This window comes from Carassius auratus, chromosome 41 (genome assembly GCF_003368295.1).
Source record: "Carassius auratus strain Wakin chromosome 41, ASM336829v1, whole genome shotgun sequence".
NCBI classification, from domain to species: Eukaryota; Metazoa; Chordata; class Actinopteri; order Cypriniformes; family Cyprinidae; genus Carassius; species Carassius auratus.
Window position 1 is genome coordinate 25853392 of NC_039283.1, and position 13291 is coordinate 25866682.

Genomic DNA, 13291 nt, shown 5'->3' on the forward strand with positions numbered 1-13291 from the left:
CATTCAGTGCTGCTCATGTAGTGATCAAAACTCTACAGGTGATAAAAATACTGATTGCATGGAAGAAGGAAGAAGACACATCTAGAGACCAAAAGATCACAGAGACAGGAAGAAAACGTATAGAAACACATTCGTCGTCTGGCGCCGATACAGGATGGCTGCCTCCGTGACGAGCTCCGCATATGTTTTTGTGTTTTTGTTAGTTTGTCCTGTCTTTAGTTATATTCCTGCCATCAGTTTCACCAGGGAAGAACTGCTGAACATTCGGCAGAACACACCACAGGATATTTTACCGGATTTCAATTATTCAGACGTTTTACTGAACGTTGTTATCGGAGGAGCGGCGGCGCTGATCAAGCGCTTCAGGACGCGCAGACGGGGGAAGCGGGCGGGAGCGCTCGTCAGACTCAGGAAGCGCGGATTTCGAACGCCGCTGCCTAGCATCCATCTGGCAAATCTCCACTCTCTACCCAACAAAACGGACGAACTCCTTCTGCTTTCTCGGACAAATAAGGATTTCACACACTCTGCTGCTCTGTGTTTCACGGAAATCTGGCTGAATGACACCATTCCGGACAGCTCCATCTGCCGGGCTTTCATCTGTTTAGAGCGGATCGTGACACAGAATCAACGGGGAAATCGCGCGGCGGCGGGACATGCTTTTACATCAATGAACGGTGGTGTACAGATGTAACTGTGTTAAAGAAGACGTGCTGCTCAAATCTCGAAACACTCTTCATTAACTGCAAGCCGTTCTATTCGCCGCGGGAGTTTCACTCGTTCATTCTGGTCAGTGTTTACATCCATCCTCAAGCGCATGTGAGCTCAGCTTTACAGAAACTCGCTGATCAGATCACAGAGACAGAACAACAACACCCGGACTCTGTTTTAATCATTCTCGGGGACTTTAATAAAGCCAATCTGTCCCGTGAACTGCCAAAATACAGACAGCATGTTACATGTCCCACAAGAGACAGTAATATATTGGATCACTGTTACACCACAATAAAGGATGCATTTCACTCTGTTCCACGAGCAGCTTTGGGACGTTCTGATCACCTTCTGGTTCATCTTATACCGTCCTACAGGCAGAAACTAAAATCAGCTAAACCTGTATCAAGGACTGTAAAAAGATGGACTAATGAAGCAGAGCAGGATTTACAATCTTGTTTTGACCTCACTGATTGGAGTGTTTTTGAAGCTGCTGCCACCGATCTGGATGAACTCACAGAGACCGTAACATCATATATCAGTTTCTGTGAGGATATGTGTATTCCTACAAAGACTCAACTTATTTACAATAATGACAAACCGTGGTTCACTGCAAAACTCAGACAGCTCCGTCAGGCCAAAGAAGATGCTTACGTGAAGGGGGACAATGTCTTGTATAAACAGGCTAAATACACATTGGAAAAGGAGATCAAAGTGGCAAAGAGGAATTATTCTGAAAAAATAAGGACTCAGTTCACTTCCAACGACTCCGCATCAGTGTGGAAAAGTCTAAAGAAGATCACCAATTACAAGACACCACCCCCCAGCACCGTAGAGAATCAACGACTGGCAGACGATCTGAACGAGTTTTACTGCAGGTTTGAAAGAACACCCATCACCTGCCCTGAACGCCTCCCCACACAACCATTCACACCCTTCACAACTCCTGCAACCAGCCCCGAATGCCTCTCCAAACTACCGTTCACACCATTAACAGCTCCTGCAACCCATCCTGAACACCTCTCCAATCAAGCACTCTCACCATTCACACCTCCTGCATCCCCCCTCTCCCCCACACCTGCAATTCAGATCAGCGAGGATGCTGTGCGCCAGGTCTTCCGGAAGCAGAAAAGGAAAAAAGCACCAGGCCCAGATTGTGTTACACCAGCCTGTCTGAAATCCTGTGCTGACCAGCTGGCCCCCATCTTCACAGAGATCTTCAACAGATCGCTGGAGCTGTGCGAAGTCCCTTCATGCCTCAAACGTTCCACCATCATCCCCATCCCTAAGAAACCCAAAATTACAGGACTAAATGACTACAGGCCTGTGGCTCTAACGTCTGTAGTCATGAAGTCATTTGAAAAACTGGTGCTGGGCCACCTGAAGGACATCACTGGACCCTTGCTGGATCCTCTTCAGTTTGCCTACAGAGCAAACAGGTCTGTGGACGATGCAGTAAACATTGGATTGCATTATGTTCTGCAACACCTAGACAGACCGGGGACTTATGTGAGGATCCTGTTTGTGGACTTCAGCTCGGCCTTCAACACGATCATCCCAAACCTCCTCCTGCCCAAACTAACTCAGCTCTCCGTGCCCACCTCCGTCTGTCAGTGGATCAACAGCTTCCTGACAGACAGGCAGCAGCTAGTGAGGCTGGGAAAATACACATCCAGCACCCGTACAATCAGCACCGGAGCTCCCCAGGGCTGTGTACTCTCACCACTGCTCTTCTCCCTGTACACCAACGATTGCACATCTAAGGACCTCTCTGTCAAGCTCCTGAAGTTTGCAGATGACACCACACTCATCGGTCTCATCCAGGACGGTGACGAGTCTGCTTACAGACAGGAGGTAAAAGAGCTGGCTGTCTGGTGCAGTCTCAACAACCTGGAGCTAAAACAGTGGAGATGATCGTGGACTTCAGGAGAAACCCCCCTGCACTCCCCCCACTCACCATCATGAACAGCACTGTGACTGCAGTGGAGTCATTCAGGTTCCTGGGCACCTCTATCTCTCAGGACCTGAAGTGGGACATTCACATTGACTCCATTGTGAAAAAGGCCCAGCAGAGGTTGTACTTCCTTCGCCAGCTGGGGAAGTTTAACCTGCCACAGGAGCTGCTGAAACAGTTCTACTCCACCATCATTGAATCCATCCTCTGCACTTCAGTAACTGTCTGGTTCAGCTCAGCTTCTAAATCTGACCTCAGAAGACTACAGAGGGTAGTCCGGACTGCTGAGCGAATCATCGGTTCAACTCTCCCATCTATTCAAGAACTGTACTTATCCAGAGTGAGAAAAAGGGCTGTCAAAATCACTCTGGACCCCTCACATCCAGCACACTCCCTCTTTGAACTGTTGCCATCTGGGCGACGCTACAGAGCACTGAGCACTAGAACGACCAGACACAGGACCAGTTTCTTCCCTCAGGCAATCCATCTTATGAACAGCTGATAATAACGGCGAACACACTACACTTTATATTTATATACACACACACTTTATTTATCTAACACACATACTTAGTATACACTTAAATTTTGCACACAGTATATATGTACATACATAAGTTCATTTTGTAATATACTTGCCTACAATTGTCATTTGTATATTGTTATTTACTATCTACTTATTTGTATTTTTTATTCTTTTATTATGTGTTTTATGTTCTGTCGCTGTCATTCTGTTGTACTGCGGAGCTTCTGTCACGAAAACAAATTCCTCGTATGTGTACATACCTGGCAATAAAGCTCATTCTGATTCTGATTCTGACATTCAATTTGTGAAAAATATATAGTGATACTATGTAACATATCTCAGCTGGCAGATAAAAAAATATTTTTTTTTTTTCCAAAATAAAACAATATTATCGCACAACACTTTTTCAATTATTTTTGAATATATATATATATATATATTTTTTTTTGTTAGTTTTTATTGAGAAAATGGATTGCTAGTACATTTGACAAATAATTACAAAGAAATACAAAGTAACATTAATAAACAGAAACCTATAATTTTAAAGTTCAAAAGCCTAAATAGTGTTTTATTGCAAAACATATTTCAAAAACGTTATAACATATACATTTTATTTATTTTTTTACAGTGTACATACTGTATTTTTGCATTGGATCATAAATACATGTTACATAGAGGGCGGAGCTACAGTAGATGCACTTAGTAATAGACACTCAGAATAATCTTGTTTTCCATTTGCATTAAAATTATTACCACACTAGCATATCAGTTAAAATGCACTTAATTCAGGTAATACAACGCTGTCAGAATAAACTTATTTTTATTATTCCTGCCATTCTGTAAATGCAGCACTGGGCTCAAATACATGCCAACAGTATTTGTATCGTTCGCTTTATAATACCATACATTCAGCTCGGTCCCACCTAGAATATCTGTTTTTATTTTTGGTCAATAAACAAATACAGCAACTGCAATTTAAAAAAAAAAAAAAAAAAAAAAAATTGAAACAACGAAACTGATAAATACAGTGATAGTGTGTAAAACCCAATAATGTACAGCTGATTGTTAAAAATAGAGGTCACTGTGAAACACTTAATTTGTGAATATATGCCGGATGAAAAAAAAAAGATATGCTATTATTTTAACAATGTAATTTGTACTAAAAGAGGGATAAAATAGCCCCAGTCTGAAAAAAAAGCTAGTTGCTTTATAAACTTACAGCAAAATTAGAGGCGGTTTCATCTTAAAAAGGAATAGGTTTAACTACAAAATTATAATAGCCTGTTTGAAAGATATTTTTAGCTGATGCTAACTGGCTAGCTACCCAACGCTCAGGGTCATTTTTAAATATAGTCCAAATATCTACCTATATGGACATAGGATTTTAAAACCGTAACTACAGTAATTGGTGAGAACATTCTTTCTGGCTCACATCTTTCTATCACAAATGACTATATCCTACAGTTTCCATGACCCAGGTTAAAAAGATTAAACTAGAAATAAATATTTGAGATCCACTGGTCAGCTTGCCAATCAAGACCAGAGAGTTTTTGCTTTAGACAGTGGTCACCCCCCCCCCTCCATTCTCTAGTCCGTTTTGACAAACAAATTGGTGAAAAAAACACAACCTAAAAAATATATTTCCTATAGCCTTTATTTTGCAGAGAATCACAAAGTTTGCACTTTCACACGATCATTAAGCTCTTCAAGGAGAACAGAAGCGTCCATAAAACAGAATGCTGTTGGAGGGATTGTGTCGGATGAAGAAAAGGAAAGGATGGTCTGCAATAAAGACTGGGTTTTCCGAAATTGAGGTTATTCCAGCCACGACGCCGGTGGCTGCAGCCGCTTCGGTTCCTTCCTCGTTTACTTCAACAAAGGCTTTATGAAGCGCCTTCGTCACCACCAGGTCGTTGTTGGGTGACATGCCTGAAAGATTCACCTTCTGCACATTAAAGACATCCTCCATCCCCATGCTGGTCAGAAGACGGTTCAGGTCATAGCTTTCCTCCAGCTTGAATCTGGGCAGAGAAACTTTAACTTTCTGCCGACGCATCTTGCTGGGTTCGGTCCACTCCATGAGCTTCTCGTAGGTCAGTGCCTTTTCAAGCTGCACAAGAGAGTCGTGTTAATGCACGTCTATTTTTACGTTTGGACGGCATCATTGATTTGATTATTTTGTGTTAAGATAAACCATTTAATTCAAGAATATATTAAAAAGTTTCGTTGACCGCAACTTCAATAAAGGTCCATTTTAATTATGACAACTCCGAACATTTTAGCATGGTGATGGATGTGACAATGTTAATGTATTTGGTCTTGGCAGAGCAGATCTGCTACACTGCTGTAGTTGTAGATTACCGCTGCAAGCAAGTACAAGAGCTTGCTACTACAAACGCTTATGGCAATATGCTGCTGTGAGTATTTAAGACATACCGCCGCTGCACAGATAGCATATGAAGTAACCCCATAGCAGATCTACACAGGTGGAGCTGGGGAAGGTGGAGGAATTCTGAAAGTGTTCTGCAGGAACCTCGTGTGAATGTTAGCCAGCCATTTAAATACAAGGCATATGCAGCATGAACCAATCAGCTTGTACCAAGTCGTTTAACGCTGAATTTCAGCCAGAGCCATCTAGATTTCATGTAGCAATCGCAAAATATTGAAAACACTCCATATCCATGCAATCTCACCTTCTGAAGGCCAGTGGTTTTGTCTTGGATCTCGTTCGGGAGGAAGATCAACATACTGAGGTCCGTCCCGACATACGGCAGCTCCAGAACCTGACTGTTCAACTCGGAGATGAAGGCCAGAGGAAACTCTGCCTTCTGATTCATCATCTTCACTGGTTTAGTTTGAGCCTGCAAAGCACATGTCACCACTTTTCAAATCATCACTCCCAAGTTTATTTAAATAAAAAAAAAAGCGCTGGTGAAGTCTCACCTGGTTCAGCTTAAACTGTCCATCTCTGGTTGCTTCCTTTGGGAATTTCTTCTCCCAGTTCCCCTTGAAGTAGATGGCGTTCACCAAGACCAGTTTCGTCAATGCACCGATGGATCCCTGTGGGAGCAAGTCCTTGATCTTCTCTGAAATTCATATAGACATGCTTTAAATATTGACTTGGAAGCGAAGACATGAAGCCAAACATGAACTTAAAGTGCTAGATTAGGTGTTGAAATGAGATCACCCTGGTTTCTCACCTTGTGTTTTTTCCTCCACCCATTCGTTGATGTCGACTCGAGCAGCCTCTGAATTCATCTTGAAATCCACCTCCTCCAGTTTGGCGTCATAGTATTTTATTGTATCATTAAGGAATTTCTGTAATTGAACAAATCAGTCGACGCACAAATGAAATTGGTGTTAGCAGTTATTAGCTTCGAGTCTTACCTCGACAAACTGGTAGGATTGTTCTGCGTAGAGACGGTTGGCGAGACTCAACACATACGGCGCTCCTGGTTTGTTCAGGTCCTTCATGAGCTTGCTGAAGCTGGAATGAATTCGGTCCATTGAAACGCCAGGTACTGGAGTCTCACAGTGTGTGGGAGGATTGGTAAAACCCAAGACCTGGTCAGCATTATTGACGTAAAATTGATAAGTGATCCAACTAATTTGAAAACTTCATCTATTGAACCCTTTTCACCGACGTCTTTCCACTAGAAGGAACCGTTTGTGCAATGTTTCATGTTTAGCTCTTCACACAGATGCAAACACAGAACAGATAAATGTGAGATCACCTTAAATATCTGCGCCGCGGTGTTTCCTTTGGCTCCGAGCGACACCATGGCGAAAGCAAAGGAGATGCTGATCGGAGAGTAGAACACATTTTTTGAGGGGTTCCCTTCACTGATGTTCTTGAACAGGTTTAGAGAGAACTGTGTGTTTGCTTCAGATAAACACTCCATATTCACAAGCGGAGCAAGACACAGCAGTAGTAGCTTCAGTAACAGCAGATTTGAAGATGGACACATCTTGTTACACCTTTAACAAACAGAGACCAGTAAAAGCATCACCTCGAACAATCAGAGGAAATGAGGAGTTATTAGTTATAAGTGTCAGTCTAATAAATGATGCCTCACCTCAAAACAGCTCGTTTTAATCCCAGTCCTGGTCTTCCACATAAAATTGTTTCTAAAAAGAGTGGATTTATTTATCCCAGGGATCTCAAACCTTGCTCCCGCAGACTTCAGCTCCAACACAGCTGTCTGTAATTATCAAGTAGCCCTAAACACCTTGATGATCTGGTTCAGGTGTGTTTGATTGGGCTTGGAGCTGAAATCTACTCTACAGGAGCAGGGCTGGAGACTCCTGATCTATCCACTTATGATTTATTCTTCAATTCACTCTTTGTGTATAGTAACTTGAAATCAAATAAAGAGTGAGTAGGTGCAAGAAACAAAACCTGAATCTGTGTCAATCATTATCGTTTGCTCAATCATTAAAAAAAAAGTTTTTAATAACAATAGCGAAAGCTGAATTTTTGCCCAAAAATGATACATTTAGTAAATAAAATGTACTATATAGATAAAAAAAGTTGTCAAATGTCTTTATACACTTTGTTTTTGTGTTTTATCACATACTGCATTGTGGTGCACTTTGAGATGAATTATCCACGGACCATGATCTTTTTTACAACACCCTTTATTCACGAAACATGTTTTATTAGGTTGTGCTTGATTTGATTACCTTTGATTATCTTGATTTCAAAAGTGTGGATTTCAGGAACAGAATGTAGTAAAACTTTAAAACTGGTTAATAATACAACATTTGTATCAAATAATAGGGTATACAATATATATATTTTTTAATTTACATATGATGTTTAACTATTACACTAATAAAGTACACATCCACCATCCCTGCATCAGATAAAAAAAAAAGAAATCTGAGAAGGTTTAAGTTAATTGGCAGTTTCGATCTAGAAAAAGGTGTACATTTCTACACACATAATGCATATGTTTTTCTTATCAGAACTACGTTAGTAAATGTTATTGTAAGCTCGCGTCAAATTTATAGGCCTATGTATACGCAAGTTATTCACAAGTGTGTTTGCATACATTGCTAACATTATACCTATTGGTATCGATTTCATATTAGTGTTCACGTGTATTTTATATATGTATTTTTGAATATCCAGTAGTATGCATGTATATGTGAGTAATTAATAGGTGTATTAACAGAAATTAAACAAATATTTTTGTTTATTTTAATAAATATTTCATGGCAAAGACGCTCTAAAGTAACCTAAAAAAACAACAACAAAGGCTGATGGGACTTTTTAAAATATATTCTTATTAAAGTAATACAATTTCAAAAAGTATTGAGATCAAAAGAATAGGATATGTATTTTAGCAACGGTATACGCGCTCTTTTGTTGTTACAAATGTATTTAAGACGAAGATCGGAATACTATAATAATGCTAAAGTGTTTAAATAAATATATGAACGCGCTAAAGTATAAATCAGGGTTATTTTAAATACTCCAATTACGTTTCAAAACAGTGTTGTGTTGTTATAAATAGACCATTCTGTTATAATTTATACAGGGTATAGCTAACACAAAAAGTTTAGGCTAGTTTCTGATTAAAAAAAAAAAAAAATTATAATAATATATATATCATTATGTCAATAAAATCATGTCATTCTCCAACAGATCATGAATGAATCAGATGGCAAAACTGATGAGAAACCAACAGAACCTGTTGCCAAGAAAGATTTATTAGCTTTAGGAAATTCTCCATTGAACAACAATTACCATAACACTACTAATAATACATGAACTCTATAGTGCAAATTCAAAACGGTTTACAGACTGCTAGTGTGTACATTCAAACAAAATAAACAAGTTCAATAGTAAGATTGCACATAAGAAGAGCGTGTCTGAGATTGAGGGAACGCAGAAGCAATACTTTTCCTGTGTATTTACTGTCCGCAGATGAGCAAATATCAGAAATAATGTCTCGGCAGTCATCTCCGGACAGCTTTTTTCAGACATGCAAGTACAGCTTCTGATCCAAATACTGAAATACGCTCTAAAACTAGTCACATTTCAACACAATCTCGCTTAAACATGGTTTCTGATCCACGAATAATGCTCAAATCCTGCATATCAGGGTTTCTTCAAGTCCTCAGAAGGCAGGTTTAAGACTTTTCTGAGACCAAGTAAAGAAAATTGAAGAATTAAATGAAAGAAAACACAATGAGTTACACTAGCAATACCTCAAAGCATGAAAACACAAAGTCTAAATATAAAAATAAACTTAATTCAGGGAAAACAACTTTTTCATTTCCCATAAACTCCCTTCATATTGATAGATTTCTTAAAAAAGCAAGACTTCATTTTTTGATGCCAGGATGTACTTAAAAACAAGACAAAAATACTGAGGAAGATATACATTTTTTTGCAGTTCATGCCATTTTTTTTTTTTATCAGAGCAAATAACATTCTTCCTGATTTAAGGACATAGGACCCTTTTAAGCCTTAATTTGTGGAAGGACAACTTGAGACCTGCAGAAACACTGAATATTTCATAATGCATTTCATGTGCAGAGTTTCACATATGATGTTTTCTAATGTTGTCAGTTTTTAAAAACAAGGACACAAAATATCTAATGTGCATAAAAGTCCTGTGACATCCACCAGTGAATGTTCTCTGTGTTGTTCATCTGATGCAAGAGAAACTAGTGTTATGATGTTAGACATTCTATTAATAAAGGCCTTGAGAACACAAGAGATCAAATAAAACACAGGTCATTAAAGCTCTACTTTAGAGCATAAATACATAAATGAATCCGGTCAGACTTGGATGGGTTTTCTGCTGCGCTGTAGTTCTCTTTTCCATTTCCTCATGGCCCACTCCTGAGCAGAAACTCCAGAAAGCGTCGAGAGTCGTTCCTCCTGCCGGAACAGAGACATTCATGGAATGCATGAGCTGATCACATGTAAACCTCGAATGCAATGCAAGTTTCTTTGAATAAAAGCATCTGCCAAATGCATGTAAAGGTAAACTCCATCAGGTGCATGCTGGGATGCCTTGAAAAGCAATGTTTCTGGTGGTCTTCAACCATTTTTGACCAAATCATAATGGTTTTTTCTTGCTAAAGATTTTGACACTTGCTATGTGAACACAAGAAAAACTCATGGATGTGATTTTAAAAGGTTAAACGGTTTTAAAATAATAATAATTCTTGTATTGTTCATTGAACACCAACTAATTTCATCTAGTGGACACATTTGGTACTGCATTCAAACCAAATCCTACTGAAAGCTTATTTTTTGTGATATCAAAATTGATGCCTTTGATTTCCTCACAGTTTTAGAGTAAATAATGTCTTGCAAAATGCATGTTTAATATAAATTAGAAAATATTTTTGTGCATTTTCACAACTGTAAAATTTAAGTCTGTGCTCATTTAAGATTTATAACAGTGTATGTTGAAAATTTTAAATCTAAGATAATAAATGGATTATAACTACTGCATCAGTATAATATAGTACCATAAAACTATAAAATAAAAAACATGATCAAATTCAATTGCAGTGCTTTCATTGAAATAAAAAAGGTCATTTTATAAGCCGAGGCTCTTCATCATACACACCTCGTAGTCCGGCGGATCTGAAGATGGGACTGGACTATAGCCCGGGGGGGAGGATTCTGGACACGGATGATCCACGACGTCACTGACCGCTGCCGGTGAAGCTGCGTTCATGTGGATGACCATCAGACGCTTTCTCTGCAGGAGCAGCACATCGACACCTGAGCGTCTCGTGAGGTCAACACCAGGTCAAAGAGCTCAAATAAACACTGATTTACCGTTTTACACCAGCAGCACAACGTCATGATGATGAGAAGTGAGAAGATGAGCGCCAGAATGTTACAGGCGACGAAAGAGATGTTTACGGGCAGAGATGGATAACTCTCAGAAAGGCCATTCAGGAAACGAGAACGGAGTAAATGTCCAAAAAGCTGCAACAGCCAGATGAATTATTAGCTTCATTATAAATAAACGCGGATATATTAATCATTAGGACCCTAGGATTCATAAGTCAAGTGTTCAAGAACTTTTATAGTACTAATTAAAAACATGTCTGCATGTGCATTCAGGTGTTTTTTAGACTAAACACTACTGATAACCTAACATCACCTACAGGTTGTGCTGGTTTTATATCAGCAGAAAGAATCACTCACCATATCCTTAAGAATCCCTAAGAAGAATACGACGAAAAACACGATGATCGCTGCCAGCACATTGCAGATATTAAGCAGATTCAGCACCTGAGAAGTGATCACCTGACGGTGACAAACATCAGTTTATTTGAATATGAAACACTGATCATTATATGTGTTTTGTGTGAGATAACGAGGGCTGACCAGACAGCGGTTGCGGGTGCATGCAGCTGTAGCTGTGATGACTCCTATTAAAATCACCTACAGACACACAGGTGAGCAATATGAACATTGTCCAGCATTTATTTACAGCTCTACAACATGCCGATTTAAAAATCAATATATGTGCACAACAGATTAAACACTTGGAATAATAATACGTCTTTTCTGCTCAACAAGGCTGCATTTATGTGATCAAAAATAATGATTCGGAAAAAAGAAATATTCGAGCAGTAAATCATCATATTAGAATGTGACTGAAGACTGGAGGATTGATGCTGAAAATACAGCGGAGCATCACAGAAATAAATTATACTTCAACACAGATTCACACAGAAAACAGCTGTTTTAAATTAGAATAATATTTCACTATTTTTACACATAAATGCAGCCTTGGTGAGCAGAAGTGACCATTAGTGTATATAATAAAAGAGACTCACAAAGCAAGCCGGTATTAACAGCCAGAGATCGTAATTCCAGTAGACAAGTCCTGACACCATGGACCCAGTCAGGATCTCCAGCCACTGTTGGATCACACACACACACACACACACACACTCACAGGTTCAGCTGGAGCTCAGACACTCTCAGCTCTATATATGTTCAGTTAAAGCAGGTGTTTTTACCCCCAGCACCTCCGGGTGGATCATCAGGAAGCCCTTCACTCCTGGATGCTCTCCGGGCTTCGACTCTGTGATGTGAAGAGGAGGCTCATCCTGATCCCGCGGAGTTAAGGAGTTGATGATCACCTCCACTCTTCTGGACATCTTCACACACACACACACACACACACACACACACACACACAGATTAACTACAGAGAGTTTCACAATCATGTGTTTTCATCCTGTCAGCTGAAGAACTAAAAGTCATTGTTCATTACATTCTTTAAGCAGAAAAACCAGATGAACCTGCGCCGGCGCTCTGATCCTCTCAGTCACCGGATTGTTTAATGGCTCTTAATATAGCTTCAGGTTTTAGATTTTAAGTTGATGTATTCAAAGTTGACTCACTCAATCTTTTCTATTTAATTTTTTTTTATCATAAACCTGTGTTTTTTAGTTTTTGGGTCAAATCAGATATTTGTACAAGCAGCACAATTCAAAACATCAAGGTTTTCAATCACTTTTCTCATTTTTATAGATGTTTTATTACCTACATGAGTGAGTTCAGGTAAACTGAGACACCTTTTGTCATTGAGAGGACTGGGAACACATCCCAAATCATCTGAATCCTCTCTACTAAAGCAGTTTGAATGAAGAAGCTTCAAGAATTAAGTGAAGATCTTTTCCTCACAGTGTCCTCAGTTAAACTCAGCTCAGCTCTACAGTCTGATTCATATTAAATTACTGAATTCTATGAAATGAAGTATAATACGTAGAGATGGTGTTACCTTGTTGCTGGTGTTTCTCTGGTCTCGGTTCTTGTCATTCTTCAGGCGAGAATCACTGGAGGAACTCCTCCTCTAAACATGCGGAGAATGCTTGTCAAGCATCAGATCAGCAGCTGTCTGAAGAGTTATTCACAAACCCACACGTTTATTTAAACTTTGCCAAGTTTAGCTCACTCTCTGCACCCAAAATATGAAAACAATAATATTAACTATTTCACATGTACATTTTTTTATTGTGAAATTGGTTTGTTTAAGCTGGGAAGTGAAGAGGACATTTAAAAATCACAAACATTAGTTCTGATCACACTGCACAAAGTTTTCCAG

The 13291-nt window shown here is 39.4% G+C and overlaps 2 protein-coding genes across 4 annotated transcripts; both read right to left on the bottom strand.

Annotated features, from left to right (window-relative positions):
- Positions 1 to 4827: 4827 nt before the first annotated feature.
- Positions 4828 to 7369, bottom strand: LOC113059422 (leukocyte elastase inhibitor-like). Of its 2 annotated transcripts, XM_026227905.1 has the most exons (7): positions 7352 to 7369; positions 6926 to 7143; positions 6579 to 6755; positions 6392 to 6509; positions 6135 to 6277; positions 5885 to 6052; positions 4828 to 5301 (listed from the first exon to the last, which is right to left on the bottom strand). In XM_026227905.1, exons 2-7 carry the CDS (start codon positions 7091 to 7093, stop codon positions 4897 to 4899), a joined length of 1179 nt encoding a protein of 392 aa, XP_026083690.1. In that variant the 5' UTR covers positions 7094 to 7143; positions 7352 to 7369; the 3' UTR covers positions 4828 to 4896. The 2 variants fall into 2 exon arrangements, with proteins under 2 accessions (XP_026083690.1, XP_026083689.1); XM_026227904.1 differs by lacking the exon at positions 7352 to 7369 and having other exon boundaries at positions 6926 to 7169.
- A 1516-nt stretch (positions 7370 to 8885) lies between these two features.
- Positions 8886 to 13073, bottom strand: LOC113059423 (uncharacterized). Of its 2 annotated transcripts, none has more exons than XM_026227908.1 (8): positions 12968 to 13073; positions 12201 to 12341; positions 12015 to 12098; positions 11560 to 11616; positions 11377 to 11463; positions 11002 to 11154; positions 10787 to 10921; positions 8886 to 10086 (listed from the first exon to the last, which is right to left on the bottom strand). In XM_026227908.1, the coding sequence occupies exons 2-8, from the start codon at positions 12339 to 12341 to the stop codon at positions 9985 to 9987; spliced, it is 759 nt and encodes a 252-aa protein (XP_026083693.1). In that variant the 5' UTR covers positions 12968 to 13073; the 3' UTR covers positions 8886 to 9984. The 2 variants fall into 2 exon arrangements, with proteins under 2 accessions (XP_026083693.1, XP_026083692.1); XM_026227907.1 differs by having other exon boundaries at positions 11377 to 11478.
- Between the last annotated feature and the right edge of the window lie 218 nt (positions 13074 to 13291).

Coding starts and splice junctions, on each gene's coding strand:
- LOC113059422 (XM_026227904.1), bottom strand. CDS start 7,159: ATGTGTCCATCTTCAAATCTGCTGTTACTGAAGCTACTACTGCTGTGT. Junction 6,278..6,391: donor GGTGGAGGAAAAAACACAAG/GTGAGAAACCAG, acceptor TATGAATTTCAG/AGAAGATCAAGGACTTGCTC. Junction 5,302..5,884: donor AAACCACTGGCCTTCAGAAG/GTGAGATTGCAT, acceptor TCTCTTGTGCAG/CTTGAAAAGGCACTGACCTA.
- LOC113059423 (XM_026227907.1), bottom strand. CDS start 12,341: ATGTCCAGAAGAGTGGAGGTGATCATCAACTCCTTAACTCCGCGGGAT. Junction 11,617..12,014: donor TGTTAATACCGGCTTGCTTT/GTGAGTCTCTTT, acceptor GTGTGTCTGTAG/GTGATTTTAATAGGAGTCAT. Junction 10,922..11,001: donor TGTGCTGCTGGTGTAAAACG/GTAAATCAGTGT, acceptor CTGCTCCTGCAG/AGAAAGCGTCTGATGGTCAT.